The 23831-nt window shown below is 46.5% G+C and overlaps 1 protein-coding gene across 2 annotated transcripts in view; it reads right to left on the bottom strand.

Annotated features, from left to right (window-relative positions):
* The window catches only part of TPR (translocated promoter region, nuclear basket protein), a 133600-nt gene that overhangs the window by 7426 nt on the left and 102343 nt on the right, over positions 1–23831 (bottom strand). For both annotated transcript variants that reach the window (XM_033961292.1, XM_033961293.1), the window contains exons 41-46: positions 23655–23783; positions 20478–20568; positions 18951–19132; positions 15319–15387; positions 2941–3035; positions 2598–2704 (exon numbers count right to left, since the gene is read on the bottom strand). In XM_033961292.1, the coding sequence (XP_033817183.1) occupies positions 2598–2704; positions 2941–3035; positions 15319–15387; positions 18951–19132; positions 20478–20568; positions 23655–23783 (673 nt within the window). The remainder of the gene's footprint in view (positions 1–2597; positions 2705–2940; positions 3036–15318; positions 15388–18950; positions 19133–20477; positions 20569–23654; positions 23784–23831) is intronic.

Genomic DNA, 23831 nt, shown 5'->3' with positions numbered 1-23831 from the left:
GAAATAAAAGAAAAACCTAAGGAAATAAGGTGATCCCTTTTTTATTGGACTAATAATGCATGTTATGATGAGCTTTTCAAGGTAACCCTTCTTCAGATCAGAAATAATATCAGTATATAGAAGGAAAACATGAAAGCATTTTAGGGATAGGAAGAGGGAGAGGTGTGTGGGCAGGAGACAGAAAGGTGGCAGAGCAGTTTTATATATCTTTATAGTGGGAAAGGAAGCCCCGGATCTCTGTTACGTTCTGTCTGGTAGGTGTCAAAACATTTCATCATTTTGATTTCAAAGGTTTTACATTCTTGGATTGTCTTAAAGTTCCCTTTTAGTATTGTTACCATAAAATCATTGGCGCAGTGGTCAGTTTTTCCAAAGTGTTGTCTGACAGAGGTGATATCCTGTTTGGTATTGCAATTTTTAATATGATATCGATGTAGGTAGATTCTGGTGTTTAGCATTTGGCTTGTTTCACCGATGTAACATGCCTCTCTGCACTGAATGATGTAACATGTGAAGGATGCCTTTTATGCTGTTTTTCCCATACGAGGGCTCACGGGATCCTTTGAGATGTGTTCACACAGTTTGCCACACAAGGAAATTTGCCATTCTCTTCTTTGTGGGTTTGTGTGGGGAGTTTGCTTTTAACCAATTTTTGTTTCAGATTAGGTGGCCGACGGAAGGCTGGGAATATTTATTTTAGTAATTCATCTTCCTGGAGTAGTGGTTGCAGATCTCTTATTTTTCTAGCTCTGGATTATGTCATGTCATTACCAAGAGGGTCCTGTCTGTGGTTTTCTTGTCCTTGTAGCGTAGTAAGCTTTCTCTGGGTATTTTAAGGGATGAGACAATATTCTTGGAGACTATTTTAGGGTTGTATCATTTTTGTTTGAAGGATTCAATCAGGGTTTTTAGGTGTTTATCTCCGACTGTTGGGTCAGAGCAGATGTGGTGGTATAGTGTGGCTTAATGGATTTTTTTTCTATGTGAAGGGTGAAAGCTAGAATTGTGAAGGTAGCTGCACCTGTCTATGGGTTTCTTGTATATACTGTGTTTACAAAATTGACTTTATCTGGGGAACAGTCAACTTTGAATTTGACTGTAGATGGTGTGAGCTAAGCACCTAGGGAAACGGACCCCGAGATCCACCGAGTTTTCTGCAGACTGGCCAAGGGATTAACCTGCCAGATGCAGACCCAAGCCTGCTTCTTCTCCGAGTACAAAACACATGAATCTATTACGGAAAGATAAAGTGCCTGTAATATAATATGCAAAACACTTTGATTGTAACACAGAAGGGCAGTATAGCAATAATCTTTCCCAATCAGCAGCAAGACAGAATCAAAGTTAATTTGCCAGAATCCGTTAGCCTCAAATATATCCATCAAAAAGGGATGTATTTACAAAAGATTCCTGGACAAAACCCTCTCTTTTCAAGCTGGCAAATGGAATGATTGCCTTACCCCCCTCATCTCTCTTGCCCCATCCTACCTATCCTTCAGAAAATCTCTCAAAGCTTACCTCTTTGATAAATTTCTCTAACCCCATCCTTCCTTCCTCACCTATATACCTCTTCTTCCCCGGATCTTACTATCCTCATCCTGCACTCCCTTGTAACTGTATATATTCCTTTCTCTCCTCTCTTCATCCTTCCAAAGTATTTTAGCTCAATGTAGTCTTGTTAGAATGTTTATTTCTTATTTTTCCTCTATCTCTATTTTTCACTTCTTTGTTATTCTCCAGGTACTTTAGTTAGATTGTGAGCCTTCGGGACAGTAAGGGAATTTCTAAGTACCTATCTTACTTTTTAATTTTAATTGTTACTGGTTACTTCACCCTGGTTAATCAGACTCTGCATCTTCGCTGTAAATGTACAGTCTCTTCTCCTGTAAACCGCTCTGAACTGTTTTGTGGTATTGCGGTATACAAAAATAAAGTTATTATTATTATTATAAATGTATTAACTGTTTAACATTTACAATGGGGCAAACTGCTTATGTAACCAAAAAATCTTCTATACAGGAATGAGAAAGAAAACCAAATCCAGCTCCTATAACTTTCTCACTTATATTCAAGAAATAATTTCATTGAAAGTTTCATGCACATCAATTATGAATGAGGGGAGAGCCTCAGAACCCCGTGTGTAATAATGTCAATTATTCTACCTACAAGCTAAGTAGTTTTGACTTTTCTGACACCATTTTGAAACATTTACTGTGTCTGCTGTAGGTAGGAGGGGGGGGGGGGTCAAGAGCCGGTGAAGATCTTTTCCCTTTCTAGTGCAGTAATTGACATTATTACGCACGGGGTTCTGAGGCTCTCCCCTCATTCATAATTGATGTGCATGAAACTTTCAATGAAATTATTTCTTGAATATAAGTGAGAAAGTTATAGGAGTTGCAAACTGCTTATGTCCCATTTAAGACATTTTTGCATCAGCTAAAAAAGGAAGGGGGCCTCCCCCCCGGCCAGTCCTCCAGAATGTACTCTTACTAAAAAGCAACAAAAAATACAGATTTGCTTATAGTACTCGTCACTACTAATTCATCCTTTTTGTGACAGGCAAGTTACTTCATGACTGGAAAACAGTACAGTTTTACCTCCTTGTGACGCAAGCTGGCCAAGATCAGAATGACTGGAGCTGGTCTGTGGCATATCCTCAGGAGGTCCAAACCTGAATCTAGGAACTCCAGCAACCTGAGGTGAACTAAGTAAAACATATCGTAGGACTTGGTCAATGACTGCAGATCTGGTCACACCAAGCAACGAACTACAAGAATTGAACTTTGATAATAAATGGTTTTGACCTCCAATATAAGGCCAAACTACACTTTTTCAGATAATCTTTAAGAAACTGGAACATGCTAGGCAAGATTTAACAAAATAAAAAGGATAATTAGACTTTTCTATTATCAACTACTAACTTGCTTTTATTTCACTTACTGAATGGCTTCTGCAAACCCATCTGTACGATGTGGCACCACAAGAGTTGGTGTGCTCGGCACGGTCCTGTCCTCGTCGTCAAAAAAGTGCTGTTGCTAAGACAACAAATTAAATCTTTAACTATCCTATCCAGCACTTTGTGTGCCAACTGCTTCTGACAGGGTCATAGCTACTGATGCACCTCTTGTTCAGAGCATTAAAAAGAGATTTGGTACTTACCTTGATAATTTCTTTTCCAGTAGATAGGAATGGTATGCTGAACCTTAGGATACTCTCCATTCTCACGAGCATATTGCAGAAAGATGGCAATCAAAGCTTTTGAAACCTCCTCCTTATCCCAGAAGTCTGTTGGCCCCTTCAGTTCGTTCCAAAGCATCCAAGAGCTCTAGATTAAAAGACAGGAGAAGAAACCAAGGTTCTGATTTACTCATATGTTGTTGTTAACAGTCAATAATGAAACTGTAATGTATAAATGAATGAACATTACTATTGAACAATAACACATCAAATAAAAGCAACAGCTTGAAAATAGTGGTGCTCAATTATCTCTTGAGATTTTATTTACAAACTGATTCTGAACCCATAGTCCAACTGGCAGAGAAGTCTTAGCTATGGAGAGGACCATGAAGCATAAGGTAAAAACAAGTGCATCAGAAATGATCAGGTGGGGGGTTTTCAGCATACCATTCCTATTTACTGAAAAATATATTATCAAGGTAAGAACCTAATCTCTTTTCCAGTGCAATAGGAATGGTATGATGAACCTTAGGTACATACCTACGCAGTCCCTGAAGTACCAGGTGGGAGAGATACAAAAGCAGAATCCCTTGTGTGCTGCCATATCCACCCTATATTATTTAGTGAAGTGTGTAGGGAAGACCATCTTGTAGATTTACATATCTCCTCTGGAGGTATCACCCTTGATTCCGCTCAAGAGGAGGCTACTCCTCTGGTCAAATGTGATTTCAACAACACTGGTGGTTGTTTGTTGCAGATGTAGATGGAGGAGATCAATGTCTGACTCTACTGGGAAATAGTGGGCTTAGAAGCTGGTCTGCCTAAGGTTGGCTCTTTGATTAGGACAAAGATGGTCCGACAAATGAAGCTCATTAGTCACTTCAAGGTAACACAAGAGAACTCTGCAGACATCCAGCAGCTTTAAAGCCTTGTCTTTCTTCTTAGAACCTGTAGGTTAAAAGGCTGGTAGCCTGATTTCCTGGTTGATGTGAAATGCTGAAACAACCTTTGGCAAAAAGGAAGGTACGTAAAGTCACTCCTGTTTCCACAATCCTCAGAAATGGTTTCCTGTAAGACAAAGCTTGCAATTTTGAGACTTTTCTGGTCAAGGTAATTGCAACCAGAAACATTGCTTTGATCATAAAATCCATGAGAGAAGCTTTCTCCAAACACTCATCATACAGGGCCCTCTGAAGACCCTCTAACATGATGTTGAGATTCCAGGAAGGGAAAGGATCTCAGATCTGCAGTCTGAGCCTCAAGGTGCTGAGGTTGTAACTTTTTAACCAATGTGCCACATCCTCACCTGCACCTTAAAGGATGCCACTGCTAATCCCTTATCCAGGCCCTCTTGAAGGAAGGCCAGCACTGATGATACTGGGACTTTGTTGGGCTCCAACAGTGCTGAAAAGTATCTCATGCCTTGGCATATGCCAAAGAGAGGATGGTTTCTTGGCCTTCAGCGGGGTGGTAGTAATGACCACTTCTGAATATCCTTATTTGGCTCAAGAGCCATGCAATAAGACCAAAGTGACCTGGATCTTCCAGAGCAACCGGCCACTATGTGAGCAAGTTTGGATACATCTGGACCCAGAGACATTCATCCACTTGTAGGCATACTAGATTCACATACCATGGATGCATGGGACAATCCAGTGCCACGAGAATCACCTCCCTGGGTGAGATGCTAAGTGACAGACCACCTGGCCTATCAAGGGCCATGGAGGAAACATAGCAGTCTGGACTTCGGCCATGGTTATACCAAGGTGTCCAGCTCTGCACTTCTGGTCTTGTATCTTTGGCTGAAAAACCAAGATACTTTCTTGTTGCGTGCCATTGCCGTCGGATACCCCAACGTCCTACAATGTCTTGAAAAACTCACAGGGCCAACAGCCATTCTTCCAGGTCCAATGTCTGTCTGCTGAGGTAGTCCGCTTGCACACTGTCCATTCAAGCTACATGTGAAGGCCAGCAAGTGATTTCTATCCAAGCGAATAGTAGTTTTGCCTGTAGTTGGAGCGATGTGCTTCTAGTACCTACCTGCCAGTTGACATAAGCCACTGATGTGGCATTGTCTGAGAACACTCTTACAGCTCTGCCTTCTAGCACAAACTATAGATTTCACAGAGCCAGGTGGACTGCACTCAGTGCTAGCTTGTTTATTGACCATTTCCCTTGCACCGGGTGACCACTGCAGTGTGCCCCCCAGCCGAACAGGCTAGCATCCATTGTCAGTGTGACCCAGGAATTTATCTGAAGTGGAATCCCTTTTGCTAGAGAGCCAGCGGCTCATGCTGCTGCAGGCTGCCTCCATCCAGGGTAGAGGGCCCTGTAAGGAGTACCACTGGGGAGACCAATGAGACAACAGCACATCCTGAAGTGGATGTATATGCGCCTCTATCCAGGACACTACTTCTTTGGCTGCTGCCATCGAGCCCAGAAACTGTAGGTAGTGCCATGCTGTAGGCTCCCAAAGATTCTGTCTGCGTCCCTCTGGTAGAAAACTCAGCCTTCTGCCTTATAGAAGAGAACTCCCAGGTATTCCAAAGACTGAGTGGGGAGTAATAGGCTCTTTCGAAAGTTTACAATCCAGCTCACTCTGCAAAGTTTGTACAACTGCTGCCACTGTTCTTTCTCCCTCGAGGGGGCTCTGATGAGCCAGTCATCTAGATAAGGATGAACCAGCCATTTGCCCTGTGGAGATGAGCTGCTAATCACCACATTGGTGAACATCTGAGGTGTTGTTGCCAGCCCAAATGGTAACGTTGGTAAGTGATAATGATTCTCCAACCCATGAAATCTCAGGAACTTTCTGTATGCTGAGAAAGTTGGAATGTGGAGATACTCTCCTGGCTGGACTGCAATGACAGATCTCACCGTCTCCATCCAGAAACGCGGAACTCTCGGGGTCACATTGACATGTTTGAGATCCAGAATGGGCCTCCAGTCATCAGAATCTTTCTTGAGCACGACAAAGTATATCGAATATCGCCTAAGTGTTCTTCTGGAACTGGTTCTATGGCTTGAATATCCAGCAATCTTTTTAATGTTGCCTGGACATGGACCACCAGATCTAGTCGGCCGGCCAGAGAATCCATGAACCAGTCGGACAGAGGGTATGCGAATGCAAACTATCTTGCAACCTTCTTTGACAATATCCAAGACCCAAAGATCTGTCATTATGCTTCCCCAGGCCTTCAGAAAGTCTGAGAGCTGACCTCCAATTTTCTAAAGGGCGGCTGGAGGCCTGACGACATTGTGGCTTCTTGGCTGCCATTGTGGCTCATGAACCTTTATTTTAGATTTTCCAGCTTCCAGAATATCTTTGTCTGGAACCTTGATAGGTTCTCTGATATGAGCCTCCTGAGGCATACTAGAAAAAATATTGGAACCCCCGAAAGGAGCTCCGGTTCTGGCTCCTAGTCGCTCAAGGTCTGCTGTCCGGTAAGGAGGATCTTGCACACAGGCTATAAGATCATCCAGGCCTTTGTCAAAAAGCATCTGTCCTTTGAAGGGGACCCTGCTAAGCATAGTTTTGGAGGTTCAATCGCCCACCCATTATCCACAGCATATGTCCGAATAAGCAGAGACTCTCATCACGATTCTAATTACATCATAATGTGCATCAGCCACATAGTCTACACCTGCCAGTGCGAGCTGCTGTCATGTTCAGGGTTTGCAGTCATAAATGGCAGGCATGAGCTGCAAAAGCTCATGCAAAAGAAGCAGCTCACACCGCCTTAATCCCTAGGGCCAGGGTCTCAAAATGCTTCCTGAGAACCATATCCACTCTGAAGTCCTGTGTATCCTTCAGCACGACTCCTCACTGGGTATGGATGTGTGTTTAGTCACCTGTGCCACCAGGGACTACCTCTGGCTTAGCAAACATTTGCTGAACTCTGGATCCATAGGATACAGCCTAGTCAGGGCTTTCACCCTTTAAGGGAGCCTTCTGGGACCTCCAGGGTTCTTTAACCAGGAGTTTCATGTCTGGGTGACACGGAAAGGATGTGGGCCGAGATCAAAAGAGAACACTGAAATAAGCGCGGCTGAGGTGGATTAATCTTGAGAAAAGCAAGAGCAAAAGTGGAAATGAGCGGTCCTTGCACTTTTACTGGATTAATCTTGAGTTCATGAAGAGACTCAGTAATAATGTTCGACAGGGCCAAAGACTTGAACAACTGCTGTATGGAGGGAACTTCTCCCAAGTCAGCAGCTGGGACTCCTTTCTGATTTTCAACATAGGAGGCCAAATCTCCCATCAGGTAGGCCTTACTTTGAGATAGTAAGGGGATCAAGACTGAACTTTTGACTCCTGAATCCTTGTCCAACTGACAGTCAGGGAAGAGCTCTGAGGATTCTTAGTCGCATGCGCCGAGGGTTGATCTTCAGCGAACCTAAATTGCATATTTTGGCTGTGTGTATACATCTGCCAGAGCAGATTAATGAACTATGTATGCAACTCTCCTTTCATTTTAGAAGGGAGGAGACGCCTTTTCATTGGCCTTTGCATCATTTTGGTGCATCATGGGAAAATTTTTGTTCTCCTAACAGGCTCAAAAGCCATGTGTAATGCCCTAGAGTCCATGTGGGAGCTAAACTTTAAGTTCCTGCCTCTCTGCTTCACTTGACATGGCACGTGGAGCAAGAGTGCTCTTCCGCCACCCATTCTTTGCAAACAAGGCATGATGTTGGGGTATTAGAGTCAGAAGACTCCATTCCTGTCACTTTGGAAGCAAAAGGAGAAATTAGGTTCTTACCTGCTAATTTACTTTCTTTTAGCTTCTCCAGACCAGTAGAGGTTAACTTTACGAATGGGTATATATCTAATCATGACCAGCAGGTGGAGACTGAAAACAAAACTTTGGGACAGTATATACTATCCTCCCTTCTCTATTTCCCTCAGTCTGCCGAATAGCCAAGCAGAACCAAGAACTGGAAAACAGGAAGAAAACAATACTCCGAACAGGAGTAACAAATAACATACCCAAATGCTGTTGGAAAATGCAGAGGAGAAATACCCGAAGGAAAATGTCCCCACAGCTCGCCAGCTAAGCCAGCCGAGCCACAGCCGCTGTTCTTTAATTCTCCCCGGCCCTAGAAAAATACTAGAACCCGCAGCAAAAAACAAAAACTGCCCGCGAAAACAGCCCCAACAACAACAGACAGGGTGGGGACCTCTACTGGTCTGGAGAAGCTAAAAGAAAGTAAATTAGCAGGTAAGAACCTAATTTCTCCTTCTTTAGCACTCTCCAGACCAGTAGAGGTTAACTTTACGAATGGGACGTACCAAAGCAGTCCCTCTCACGGGCGGGACCCCCGAAGGGCCGATACCAGAACACGCTCACCGAACACCGCGTCCCGACGCGCCTGAACATCTACCCGATAATGTCTAACAAAAGAATGCAAGGAGGACCAAACCGCAGCCTTACAAATATCCACCGGAGGCACGAGCGACGACTCAGCCCAAGAAGCCGCCTGACCCCGAGTGGAATGAGCCTTGAGAAACTCCGGAACAGGCTGCTGTTTCAGAAGATAAGCGGAAGCAATCGTCTCCTTGATCCAGCGCGCAATAGTAGCCTTAGAAGCGCCAGCTCCCCGACGAGGACCAGCCAGGAGGACAAAGAGATGATCGGACTTCCGGAATTCCTGGGTCCGCTGCACATAAGAGCGAAGGACCCGACCGACATCCAACTTGCGCAGCTGCCGTTGCTCAGAAGAGCCCTCCCGACCACCCAAGACCGGGAGAACCACCGATTGATTGACATGAAAAGGAGAAACAACCTTCGGCAGAAAGGAAGGAACAGGCCGCAAGACGACCCGCTCCCTAGAAAACTCCAAGAAGGGAGCCCTACAAGAGAAAGCCTGCAGCTCAGAAACACGCCTAGCAGAAGTAATGGCCACCAAAAAGACCGCCTTCAAAGTAAGGTCCTTCAAAGAACAGTCGTCCAAGGGCTCGAAAGGCGGGCGCACCAAAACAGAGAGAACCAGATTAAGATCCCAAGAGGGAACCGAGGGCCGTAGGGGAGGCCTAAGCAACTTGGCCGCCCGCAGAAACCGAATCCCATCAGGAAGAGCCGATAAACGCTGACCTGACACCAACCCTCGAAAGGCCGACAGGGCCGCAAGATGAACCCGGAGAGAAGACCAAGCCAGGCCTCTATCCAGGCCATCCTGCAAGAACTCTAGAATGTTAGGCAGAGAAGCGCGAAAAGAGGTCACTCCCCGCGCCCGACACCATTCCTCAAAGAGACGCACATAAGCCCGAGAGGTAGAAAGCCTCCGGGACCCCAACAGTGTAGCGATCACCTTGTCTGAATATCCCTTCTTGCTAAGGCGACCCCTTTCAAGAGCCACGCTGTAAGACAGAAGGGAGACGGGTCGAACATGGGAATGGGACCCTGCATCAGAAGGTCGTCCGAGAGAGGCAGAGGAAGAGGAACCGCCACCAGGTGCCTCACCAGATCCGCATACCACGGACGTCGAGGCCAATCCGGTGCCACCAGCACCACCAAACCCGGATGGTGAACAATGCGAAGAAGCACTCTGCCCACCAGCGGCCAAGGAGGGAACACATACAACAGCCCCTCCGTTGGCCACGGCTGGACCAGAGCATCCAGACCCTCGGCCAGCCCTTCCCTGCGACGACTGAAGAAGCGGGGCACTTTGGCGTTGCCACTCGTGGCCATCAGGTCCATCAGGGGCTGCCCCCAATCTTGCACTATCAACCGAAACGCTCCGGCGCCGAGAAACCACTCTCCTGGATCCAGGAAGTGACGACTGAGGAAGTCTGCCTGAACATTTTCTACCCCGGCTATATGAGAAGCCGAGAGGTCCAGAAGATGGGACTCCGCCCAAACCATGAGCCGAGCCGCCTCCTGCGCCACAGGAGTGCTCTTGGTGCCCCCCTGACGATTGACATAAGCCACCGCCGTGGCATTGTCCGACAGGACTCTGACCGACTTGCCCAGGAAAAGGAAGTGGAAAGCTAACAGCGCCAGCCTGACCGCTCTGGTCTCCAACACGTTGATCGACCAGGAGGCCTCCTCCGCGGACCAGGTGCCCCGAGCTGAGTGGCCCATAAACTGAGCCCCCCAACCGAGGAGACTCGCATCCGTAAGGAGCACCGTCCACTGCGGGAGATCCAGACCCACCCCCTGAACCAGGTGAGGGGTCCGGAGCCACCAGCGCAGACTGCAGCGCGCCAAGCCTCGTAGGGGAACCGGAACATCCAAATCTTGCCTCCGGGGAGACCACCTCCGGAGCAGAGCATACTGAAGAGGACGCATGTGGGCCCGCGTCCACCTCACCACGTCCAGGGACGCAGCCATTGACCCCAGGACTTGGAGGAAATCTCGCGCCCGAGGACCCCGGGACGCCAAAAGCAGGCGAATCTGAGATTGCAATTTGCTCACCCGGGCCTCTGGAAGGAAGACCTTCCCCAAGGAGGTGTCGAACATAACCCCAAGGCACTCCAGACGCTGAGCCGGGACCAACCGACTCTTGGAAAGGTTGACCACCCAGCCCAGCGACCGGAGAAACTCCACCACCCGAGCCGTAACCCGGGAGCTCTCCTGCAACGACTTTGCCCGAATCAACCAGTCGTCCAGGTAGGGGTGAACCAGGATGCCCACCGACCGCAAGGCTGCCGCGACGACCACCATTACCGTGGTGAACGTCCGAGGAGCCGTGGCCAGACCAAAGGGAAGCGCACAGAACTGAAAGTGCCGCCCCAAGATCGCAAAGCGAAGGAAGTGCTGATGAGAGGCCCGAATTGGAACCTGCAAGTAGGCCTCCGTCAGATCGAGAGACGTAAGAAACTCCCCCGGCTGAACCGCCAGAATGACCGACCGCAGCGTTTCCATGCGGAAAGACGGAATCTGGAGAGCTCTGTTGACCCCTTTCAAATCCAGGATGGGCCGAAAGGTCCCCTCCTTTATGGCCACCACAAAGTAAATGGAGTACCTGCCGGTGCCCCACTCCGTAGGGGACACCGGCACCACTGCCTCGAGATCTAGCAAACGCTGAAGGGTCTGACGAAAAGCCTGCGTCTTCCATGGAGTCTGACATGGAGAAGCGAGGAAAAGGTCCGGCAGAGAGCGGGTAAACTCCAGAGCGTAACCGTCCCGCACCACCTCAAGGACCCACTGATCGGACGCGATCTCGGCCCATTTGGGGAAAAATTTGCGCAGCCGGGCCCCCACCGGAACCAAAGGGGGCGCCGGCAAGGAGTCATTGCGCAGGACGGGAAGCGGGGGAACCGGCGGAGGGATTCCCTGCCCCCCGACGGGCCCCCCGAAAGGGCTGCATGCGCTGGAAGAACCGACCCCGGGAAAAACCCTGAGCCGGGAAAGAAGCAGCCCCACGCCCCGGGCGATACTTGCGAAATTCCCGCAAACGCCCCCGGGCAGCCCCACACCTAGACGCAGGGCGGGCACGGTCCTAAGGCAGACGGGGCACCTCCGAGTCCGTCAGAGTCTGAATCAACTCATCTAATTCCTCTCCAAACAAAAAGACCCCCTAAAGGGAACTTTAGTAAACTTAGCTTTGGATGCAGAATCCGCCGCCCAAGCGCGCAGCCACAAAATACGCCGCGCGGCCATGCCATAGACTTAGCCGAAATCCGCACCAAGTCATAAAGAGCATCTGAGAGGAACGAGGCAGCCATCGCAATCTTCGCTACCTCCTGATCCACTAGAGACCAGTCATCAGACTCCCGATCCAGGACACGCTCAGCCCACCGAAACACGGCGCGAGCGACTAGCTCCCCACAAACAGCCGCCTGGACCCCAAAGGCAGAGACATCAAAATCATACTTAAGAAGTGTCTCTAACGCACGCGCCTCCGAGACCCTAAGAGCAGAACCGTCCATAACAGGCACGGTATGCCGCTTAGGAAGTGCCGAGACCACCGCGTTCCCCATTGGCGAAATTAAGGTAGCCCTACCTCCCTCCGGGACGGGATACCCAAGAGCCAAGGCGCACACCAAACGAAGCTGCGCCCATAGGCCACTGCGCCAACACAAAATCCCGCAAATCCTGACGCACAGGAAAAGAGCGGGAACCAGGACAGACCCCCTGAAGCAGAGGGGCCCCCATACGCGGGGTCTCCGGCGGCGCCACTGCAAAAATGCAGCACCAAGGAGACCTGCTACACAGGTCTAAAAGCTCATCCCTCTGAATAAAAAAGCGCACCACGGACGCATCTGCTCTGGAAGACGGGAAACCCGCCGCCCCGCTGCCAACAGGCGTCCCCTCTAGAGGATCCTGGAAGCCCGCCAAAGCAGCCAGGTCCTCAACCAGGCCAACACGCTCCTCCGCCCACCAATTCGCAATCCAAGCCCCCCCGCGGGCGCTTGGATGAGGGAGGAGGAAGAGGGGACGCCAAACGAAAAGAGGGAGGCAAAGCCATAGGGGGCGCGGAGGGAAACCCCCCCCGAAACCCCCCAGGTGCACGTGGGACCCCCAAAAGTCCGCACAAAGAAAGAAATTAAATTGGGGGCAAAAAACCCCTGGGGGTCCCCAGGGACTCCCTGCCCCAGCAGGGGTCCATGCTGAAACCTGCCCCTGTGTTCGCCATACAGGGGGAAGGTCACCTGAGGTTGCAGACAAAATGGAGGGGCCAGACAAAGAAAATGGCGAAGTTCCCGCCAAAAAAGCTCCCTCCATGGCCTTTAGCGGATGAGAAGACTGAACAGTCTCAGCCGCTAAGACAGGCAAGTCGGCATCAGCTGTCAAAAAATCAGCTGAGAGGGAATCCTTCGGGGAATCCCTCCGTGGGCGGTTGTGGAAGACCGGGCTTCCCCACTGCTCCAAGCCGACTCGCGAGGCACCATCGGCGGGGAGCTCTGGGCGCCTGCAGCCGCTGCCGACGGAGCTCCACCACCTCACCGACCCAAACCGCCGAGTTCAGGCCGGCCGCGAGTGCCTCGCGGCTGGACTAAAATTGTGGCCTACTCCCCCGGAGAAGGGCACAATTGCTCCATACGCGACCTAGCTATAAAAAAGTGCTGGTTACATGAAAAAATACAGTAAAATACAGTTTTCTTAAAGGGAAACAACCCTCCAGACCAGCACTACCTCAGGATTTTTTTTTTTTTTTTTTTTTTTTTTTACAGAACAGACTCCACAGGCTCTCGAAGCAATATGCCTTGCTTGATTTAGGGGGCAAGGCTTACTGCTGAGGCTCCTCTAAAAAAATGTGGGGAGGTGGAGGAAGTGGGGGGAGGGACCCCGCTCGTGACCCGCCGGGTTTGACACCCCCGAGGTCGGACGAACCCCCAAACAGGGCCCGACCAAGCTCCGTCCGGCCAAAAACAAGGACAATAAACCCCTAAACAAATTCCAACAGCCCTACCAAGAGAGATGGGTACAGATCACTCAACACCTGCTGGAGACTGAAAGAAGACTGGGGGAAATAGAGAAGGGAGGATAGTATATACTGTCCCAAAGTTTTGTTTTCAGTCTCCACCTGCTGGTCATGATTAGATATATACCCATTCGTAAAGTTAACCTCTACTGGTCTGGAGAGTGCTAAAGAATGAGGTGTTTTGGTGAAGTGTGAGAATTGAGGGGGGAAAAAAAAGAGAAATAAAGGCCCTAGCTGTAGAACCAGTTAAAAACTTCTTTTGAAGACCCCCACCCCAATTTTCCCCACAGACTGTCACAGCCTTACTCAGACTATGTTCTGGGGAAATGGTGTAGCTGCTGCCTGCTTCAGCTCCTCTCAGGTGTAGCTGTTCTAGGAGAGGCCCTCTGCTTCCAGTCATTTCGCTGAAATCTTTGGGATGCCAGTCAGACCTCAATAGACCAACCCTCAACCCCCACACCTCTCATGAAAAGGAGGGGATGAAAATGAAACGCAGCTGACACCGTGAATGCCTCAAAGGAATAGTATTAGCGCCTAAACCGCCTGCACTGCAGTCCCTGACCAAGTCAAAGGGTAGAGCAAACAGCAAGGGAACGGACCCTGGGTTCCACTAATCTTCAGCAGGCCGACTCAGACAGGTCTTCAAAGGATTCACTTGCCAGCTGCAGATTTAAAATCTGCTCTTCTCCACGCAGGCAGAGTAGACCCTTACCAAAAGGGATCTCTGATTTCACAAACAAAAACTGCAAAACTATTGCAAAATAAAAAAGAAATAAACCGAGCAGATCAGAAGACACCTTTCATGCTCGCCTGCAGAAAGAGAAACTGAAGGGAGCATCAGACTACTGGGAGGAGGAGGTGGTTTCAAAAGCTTGATCGAAATCTTTCTGCTAAGGTTCAGTATACTATTCCTATTGCACTGAAAATCCAGACTATATAATTTAATGAGAAACAGTGTTGTCATCACAGATTCACAATACAAACAAACTGTAACCATTTTATAATGAGAGTGCGTGTGCATGTGTATATGCATATCTCTCTATTTCTACATACATGTATGCAATCCCTAAGGGCTGTCATGGAAAGATGCTACCAGAAGCTTTAGTGCAGGATACTAAGTGCAAGCATGCTAGTTATGACTTCGTAAACAGGACCAACTGGCTATGCTGATAGTTCCTCAGATCCAAACTGGCAAGCTTTTTTCAAATTATTTTTAACACCTTATACACACAATGAGAATAAAGCTTAGTGCATCAGCCCCTGGGATGCATTCATTCAACAGGCTTAAATGAATAGTTTAGAACAGGGATAGGGAACTCCGCTCCTCGAGAGCCATATTCCAGTCGGTTTTTCAGGATTTCCCCAATGAATATGCATTGAAAGCAGTGCATGCAAATAGATCTCATGCATATTCATTGGGGAAATCATGAAAACCCGACTGGAATACTGCTCTCGAGGACCGGAGTTCCCTACCCCGGTTTAGAATAAGGGATGAGCTTATATTGCATTCTGGTTTAGCCTAAATATCACATATTCACTTTTTTGCTCCTTATAACTATTCTTTGAAAAATATATGTGTGTGTGTGTGTGTGTGTGTGTGTACATGCAGTCCTATAATGCTGATATGTATATATGTGTATGTATGTATATATATATATATAAATAAATCAGCATAATTCAAAAGAGGGGGCATTAAAATTCAGACAGGGCAGATGTATTCCAAATATGAATCTTCTGTAGGCATTATCACACATACCCTTCTTCAGTACTTACCATGCCACCAATACCAGGGGTCAGCTGAAGACCTCGTCCGACAGACTGCCTGCGACTCATCTGGATTCTCTTCAAGGCAAAGGAAAGAATTCACAATTAAAAGTGCAAGAATTCACAAAGAAACTTCTGTACAAGTAGTTTCCAAGCTGTAGGCCATGATCCCACATGGTGTGATTGAACTAAGGCCATTTGCCCTCCCTTTGGGCCTTCACTGTGACCTATAACCCCAAGCAGCACTTGATGGATGGGCCTGCTATTAGTGAACACCACACAACCTTAGGGTATCTACTACTGTTGCCAGTGCTTCTTTCATGTTTTAGATACTGCCTTTTAAAATAAACAGCAAAGTTGTAAACAATCTGTAAAATGGAATAGGCAACATGGAGAGAGAGGAAAAACAACACCAAATTGCTGAATGGAAAAGATTAAAAATTAAATTAAGCCAATGAAGAGTCAGATTACAGAAATGACAAGAAAGCCAAAAAGAGTAAAATAAGTTTGAGAATCTCGGAGAGAGCGAGACCAGAAGGCTTTGAGCATGCGCAAATGCTCAAAGCCCAGTCCAGCCCGGCACAAGGAAGAAGGAGGATCTCTCTCGCACTGCCCAGCCCAGCAAGAACGAGGGACGATCTTCGGGCACTGGCACTGGCACGTCCTGTGCATTGGTGCTGGTGCCCAATCGGGAAAGAGATGTTTTGCGGTGCTGGGGGGGATGAAGGATCGCGGGGGAGGGGGGTGACGCGAGCGGGGGGGGGGGGGGAGGATGCCGGTTCGCAGGCCAGAAGAGTAAGCAGGAGTGGGAGGAGGTTATAGCAGCATGCGCGGTATACGCGTGAGCGTGCTATATAAAAATTTTTTTTACAGAAATGCTTTGGACCCGCGCGCTATACACGTATGCGTGTTATACACGTATGCGCGTTATATGCGTGAAAATACGGTATATCATATTCTTTCTATTCTCCAGAAGATCATTTGTCAAATGCTGATAAGCATTAAGATGATCTGCTGGTATATACTGCTCAAAAGATGACATTTTCTGGATGAGCAATTTCATACAAAATGTAATCTAAAAATTATAATTTAAGATCCTATTAGCCAGCATGGAGCCCTGAGAGAGACTTTCCTACCAAAATTATCCAGTGTTCTGCCCTCTCTAGTGGAGTACTTGTATAAGTTCTGGAACTGTTAGTTCGCTTAAAGGCAGACTACAACCAAGGACTAGTGTTGTAACTTATTTGTCAAAGACTGGGCAAGATTGGATTCTGTAGACAGTCTGGGGACATTTCCAATTATTAAATAAGGCTTCCTCGAATGTGGCGAGGAACCTTTATGCAGTCTTTGAACCACTCTTCATTAGTCAAGAGCATCCCTTAGTTCTGCTTGAGGCTATGACTTAGATTCCATCTTAATTGGAAGTGCATGCACCATTTGTCTGATAAACTTTGTAAGAGACAGATTTTCTGGGGATGCCTTTCAATGTGGAGGTGGAGATGTATCAGAAGGAATCCGGTAGGACTCATCTATATGCAAGTCAGAGAAATTGCTATTAGAGCATAGCGACAGGTCTGAGTCATACTCCTTGATGTCAGCCCTTGCAGATATTGACCGACATTGAGGTGATTGTGAAGTTGATCAACATCGATGTGAGTATCGGGGTGAACGTCAAGGTGTTTAGATTGATATCTAGGTGATCATCGAGATGGATGAGAGAAGAGCAGTTATGTTCTCTGGAAGAAGATGGATGCCTTCTTGACTTATTTGATGTCGTGGTGTTTGAGATCAATGCCTCGATGGAATTTGAGAGTGGTGCTCATATTGGTCTGAGACAGGGTGCATGGAAGCAGATTTTTGCATCAAGTGTGACTGCAACATCCTAGCTAGTTCCATCTGCAAAAGTGCATTAAGCTTTCTTGCAGATATGGTGCCAGTACCAATACTGACAAGGGTACATTAGGTGCACTCTGTGTCAAAGCATTGGGGATCTTGATGTTGAGGCATGCTTCAGAGGTGAGACTGATTATAAGGGTGGCAATCTGGCATCAGTGTCGACTATTGGAATGCATGGATGGCGACATCTGGGACAACGCCAATGGCTGTTTTGAGGGGAAAAGATGTTTCTGCTTCTTAGCTTTTTTACAAAGTTCCTCCAATGAAGCTGTCAGTACTGATGCAATGGATGTTGAGGATCAGCATCAGAGTCTCCTGCCATAGTTGATGCAGTTGAAGCTAACCTGTAAAATTTTTCAAACTGCAATCTTCTAGCTCTAAGCAACCTCTTTTGTAATTTAGAACAGAGAGTGCAAGAGTTATCTGGATGTTGAGGACCTAGGCACTGGATACACCAGTTATGTGGATCTTTGCCCGAAATGGTCCTATAGCATCAAGTGCACTGTTTGAAGCCACTAGAAGCCTTAGACACAGACAGAGAAACTGCCGATGGGAGTTCAAAGGACTCAATGGTCTGATGAACAGAAACTATACGCAGGGAAAATATGTACAAAATGTAAATACATGTAGGAAAAAAGCGTACTTATTCCAGGAGATCGAGAAGCTGGTATACCAAAAAGGACTTGATGCTCCTGGCCAGAGTAAAGGCTGAAAAGGGCCTGAAGGTCCAAAATCAAAACTAATCAAAAATTGAAAACTTTTGATTTCTAATGAAAGGGAAAAAATAGAAAAATATGATTAAAATAGATGGGAAGGCACAAAACAATGAACACAAAATACATGTATAAAATATGTGCACTTAGAGAAACTCTAAGAACAACTTCAGCACTCTGTGGAAAACTAAAAACTGATGGTCCCGTGAGCCGGCGTTGGGCAGGAAGGCACTCGCTCATGTGTTGCAAGAATTTTAAAGTGACAGTACACTTTTGCACTGTTCGTGCTGGGCTCCATGGATGACATCGCCCACATGTGAGAATATACTGCCTGCTTGTCCTCGGGTAACCATTCAAACCAAGATCAACCAGATGAGAGGTTAATATGGAATAACCTATGAAACAAACGGGAACTCAATTAATGAAAACAATAAGAATTTTCTATGTATTCACCTGAAGTTTGATCTTGCTAGATATGGCTACCAAAGTAGGCTCTGTACCATGTTGTGCATGAAAACCCAATGGCCTCAGGTGCGGTACATGTATTTAAGGAAATTTACAAATTGACAAAGGACCATGTTTTCAAAAACCTTGGAAATAAAATGGAAGGTTAGACCTGGTATGTTAATGCTACATAATAGATGTGTCTATCCAAAAATATGAACCTCTGACATGCTCCCTAGAAACCTGGATCTCTATGTAGATAAAGACAGGTTGTTCACCCTCTCCAAGGTAGGGAGAACGAGAGGGTACTCTCTAAAATTGAAAGAGAATAGATTCCGTACGAACATAGGGAAGTTCTTCTTCACCCAGAGAGTGGTAGAAAACTGGAACGCTCTTCCGGAGTCTCTCATAGGGGAAAACACCCTCCAGGGATTGAAGACAAAGTTACACAAGTTCCTGCTGATACGAAGGTAAGGCTAGACTTGGGGCACTGGTCTTTGACCTAAGGGCCGCCATAGGAGCAGACTGCTGGGCACAATGGACCACTGATCTGACCCAGCAGCAGCAATTCTTATGTTCTTATGTTACCTGTGCTGGTGGTCCCAGCTCCTGGGGAGGAGCATGAATAGTCAGCCGTGGTGGCAGGGAATGTGGAGGTCTCCTTGGTGACTGAGGAGGAGGTCTGGCTCCTGCTCTTTCGGAGGCAGAGGACGGCTGTTCTCTCCCTTCATGAGAGAAGGTGGACTCGGCAGCATTTGTGCTTCCATCACCTACACAATAATATAGTTACACTTCATTGATCACAGCTGCCAGAAAGAACATACAAACAGGATGGAAGCTATCGTGCAAGGAGATAAGTGGTTCATGCTCTACAAGCAGAATAAGGCAACAATACTGACCCAATTAGCATCCCTATAAACCAGGAAATTGAAAATTTGAAGCACTACAGATCTACCACATTGATATCACAGTCATATTGGAAAGACACTTTGGGGGATGTTTATTCGAATCACCATAACATGATCTTATAAATAAAATCCGTAACTTTAGTCACCACTACTATTATTTATTATTTCTACATGTGAGAGTCCCTGTAAGAAAGAGCTTACAATCTAATTATGACAGAGACACAATAAAGAAAGGGTGAAATCTATACATACTGCTCAAGTAGGGACTTAAAAGAGGAATGAAGCAGCAGATAGGGTAGTGGACTATAGAAGGAATGACAAACAAATATACAAGTTGATTGGGTTAGTACTTAAATGCAGCTTCAAAAAAAGTGGCCTTTCAACCTGGATTTGAAGACTGCCAGAGACGGAGCCTGACATACAGTGCAGCAAGGTAGAAGAGACTGAGTCAGGAGTTGGCAGTAGAGAAGGGTACTGACAAGAGACTTACCCACTGGTCAGAGTTCCTAAGGCAGAATGCAGAAAGAAGAGAAAGAGACTGAAGAGCTGGCCTTAGGGATCTGTCCATTTGGAGTCTTAGGCCACTCCCAGTGCATCCCAGAATGCACTGGGAAGGAGGTCTAAGACTGGTTAGCCCAGGTGCCTAAAGCCCCTCCTATAGGAGTGGGGATTTTTTTTTGAGGGGGGGAAGGGGTGCCGGCAGGAGGGATTGGGCATCACTCCTGCCAGGGATGTTAGAGGGAGGGTACCGGCAGGAGGGAGTGGGCATCCCTCCTGCTGTGGACAATGTGTGGGGGTTCGGGGGTTCCCTGCCAAGTCCGCTCAGCCAATTGCGGCAGGGGAATTTCCCCATCCCCCATCAGCTGAGCGGCAGGGACTCCCCAAAGCCGTGATTCTGTAACCGGCGCCCTAAAATGATTGATAGGCGAACGACGGTTGCTTTTGAGGCGGCCACCGACTTGGGCACCAGTTACAGAATCCGGCCCATTATGTTTATAGTTTAATGAAGGTAGAGCCTAGAAAAGGCACAATCAGGTGTTGATCTTATAGGCCCTGACTCTCCAGATGTCACTAATTATCCACTTTCATGCATAAGCTCTATTGTGGTTGCTTGGATGGTAATGTGAAAAAAAAAGACTCAACATTTCCCATTTTCACCCATCAGCTAGGAGAGCCTTTTAAAGCTAGAGTAGCATTTTGTTCTTACCGCTGTTTTGTGAATCAGCTGCTCTCTGGCTGCTCTCACCTCCTCCCATGCTCTCCTCAGTCTCAGTACCTGGGTCAGCACCATCAGCACCCTAAAACAAGAAATGAAATTGATATAAAGTATAGAAAATAAATAAATTTAGATATTAGAGGATATAGTACTGAGCAAAGGCTAATGAATCCTCTAGGATGCTTTGTAATTTAGCTGAATTTGTGCTATAAACGTGATTCTAATAATCCAGAACCCCAACAACAGAGAAAGATAACCCACTGAATAAATAACTCAGACAATAAGGTGCATTTTGATTATTTATGCAGCAAGATTCAACAATCGTTATCCTTGTCTGAGGAGCTACTATTGAAAAGGTGTGAGCTAAAAATCCAAAATGTGAACCCTTTTTTCAGTAAATAGTGAACATAAGAATAGCCATACAGGGTCAAGAAAATGGTCCATCCAGCCCAGGATCCCGTTTCCAACAGCGGCCAATCCAAGTCAAAAGTACCCAGAGAATCCCAATCAGTAGCAAGATTCCATTCTACCAATTCTAGGGGAAGCAGCTTTCCCCATATTTATCTCAATAGCAGACTATGGACTTTTCCTCCAAGAACTTGTCCAACCTTTAAAAAAATACAAAAATACAAAAAAATACAGATATGCCAACAGCTGTAACCACATCCTCTGGCAATGGAGTTCCAAAGCTTATTTATTTATTGAAAGAAAAAACTATATCCTCCTATTCGTTTTTTATTTTTTATTTTTTTAAATGTCTTTATTCTTTTCAAACTTACATCAAGTGCACAAAAAGAACAACATGAAATACTATCATATAACACTTGAACATCATACATTATATTCTTAATATGTAAATTAATTAAAAACCCTCCCCCCTCCCATCTTTCTATATAATCATTAAGACTATCGTATTCCTTCAAAATTTCAATTTCGCTACATCTTATCTTCCAATCCCCCCACCCCCCTATGTATATTATCAATGTGTATAGGGTGATTGGAAAGTACTTGAAGGGTGGGTGGTGGGGGAGGGGATAAAAATATTTTTAGAATTTTATGTAGTAGATATAAAAGTGATATTGTGTAATAATTTGTTGTAATTTAATATTTTGTGCACTTGATGTAAAATATGAAAATGAATAAAGAATATAAAAAAAAAAAAAAAAAAAGATTTGACATCAATACGTGATCATTTCTTAAGAAAGAACTGAATATTTCATGGGGTGTCCTAATTTTTTCACATGGCTGTAGATGATACTGGAAGACATGGGAGGAGATCAGGGAACCGAGGGAAGAGGTGTACAGAGAGAAAAGGTCCTAAGACAGAAATCTGGGGTATGCCAACTGCTAGCAGGATACCAGCAGAAGAGGACCCATCAACATATATATGTGATGGGAGAGGTAGGAGGCAAACCAGGAGAGGATAGATTCATGAAATCCAAGCAAGGACAGTGTATCAAGGAGTAAGCTGTGATTAACAGTATCAAAGGCAGCAGACAGGTTGACCATTAACAGGTCACTGCAGACTTTGGTGAGGGCAGTCTCTGTGAAGCGTTGAGGCGAAAGTCTGATTGTAAAAGATCAAGAATTTGACAAGATGAAAGAAGTCAAGGCAGCGACGGAGAACAGCATGCTTGGCTAGGAACAGAAGGGAAGCAGGGCGATAGTTGGATGGGCAGGTGGAGTCCAGCGAGGTTTTTTGAGAAGCGGCTCAACCATCTTATGTTTGAAGGCAGCAGGGACAGTTGCAGTGAATGTTTACGACTTGTCTTATTTTGGTCATACTGTTGGAAGAGAAAGATCGTTGGAGGAGGACATTATGTTTGGGAAGATCGAAGAAACCAGGCGAAGAAGGCAACTGCAACCAGATGGCTGGACATGTTGAAAACAACCACCGCCCTGCTGGTGGACCTTAATGGACTAGCACAAAACCAGTTTCTTTTTAGATCTGTAATTCATCAAATCATTAGGACTCAAGCACGAGTCAAAGGCACCTAAACTAAAAAGGGAAAAGTACTGCACAACAGCAACACAAGAAAAAAAACATACATATAAAAAGCTCAAATTTGTATCTAATATAATAAAACGCTAGGCGCACATGCGCACTCCCATCGCGTGGGTCCGTTTTCCGTGAGCTGTAGCGAAACATAGGAAGTGTGCATGCGCGGCTTACGGTTCTTTGAAAGACGCAGCGGTGGCTACTCTTACGATCCCCGCCTGCGTCGGACTTTCGACGCAGGTGGGGATCATGAGAGGAGCCACCGCCGCGTCTTTCAACTAAAAAAAAAAAAAATACGGCAAGGCGGATGGCGGCCACAGCGGCTGTCGGCGGCTGCAGGCCGCGGCAACTGTAGACCGCCGCGGCCGAGCACGGAGTCGGGCCGAAGTTTTTTTCAACTTCTCAAAGACGCTGCAGCGGCTCCTCTCAAGAGCCGCTCCTGCGTCGGAGAAGGCGGCGATCGTGAGAGGAGCCGTCGGGAAGTTACACTGCTGGGGGCTCGGGCTGTTAGGTCCGTGCAGGCTCCTCTCGCGGTAAATAGAGAGAGAGGGAATGCTGCGGCTGCTGGACAGGGAAGTAGGGAAGGAGATAGGAAGAAAAACACAGGGACAGGGGCAGGGAGAGAGACAGAAAGACAGACAGACAAAGGGGGCCAGGGAGGGAGAGAGACAGAAAGAAAGAAAGACAGCGGGAGGAAGGGAGACAGAAAGAAAAGAAGAAAGACAGACAGACAAAGGGGGCCAGGGAGAGAGACAGACAGAAAAAGACAGCAGGACAGAGAGAGAGAGAGAGAGACGGAAATAAAGACAGACAGACAGACATATATTCTGTTAATGTAATAGGCTAAAATACTAGTAGAAAATGATGAAGCAACTCAAAGGTTTTAAGCAAATTCTAAGCTGGAGAAAACTCCCACCTCAGCTCGTTCAGTGATATTTATTCATTCATTCAATTTTCTATACTGTTCTTCCAGGAAAGCGCAGAATGATTTACATGAATTGATTCAGGTACTCAATCATTCTTCTCACCTCGTGCTATGAGAACTTGCTATCCCGCTTGTCCTCAGAGAACATTATTGAGCACTGCACAGAGCGGACACAACAATGGACAATTATCTCACCTCCAAAGCCATGTTTTGTTAATTCAGGGATACTTTAGCCAAAGCCTACCTCACCATCATCGGCTTCATATGCCTCATTTCCATCTGCACTGCCAGTTTCTTCATTACTATCTTCACCTTCGTCACCCATCCCTGTATCTTCATCATCCTCATCGTCATCTTCATCTTCTTCATAGTCCTATTGACACAATATTTTAACTCATTGGAACGTTGCCTGAAAGCTATT

This window comes from Geotrypetes seraphini, chromosome 10 (assembly GCF_902459505.1).
Source record: "Geotrypetes seraphini chromosome 10, aGeoSer1.1, whole genome shotgun sequence".
Classification (NCBI taxonomy): domain Eukaryota; kingdom Metazoa; phylum Chordata; class Amphibia; order Gymnophiona; family Dermophiidae; genus Geotrypetes; species Geotrypetes seraphini.
Note: the sequence above shows the minus strand (reverse complement) of the source record. Positions and strands in the feature narration are given on the sequence as shown.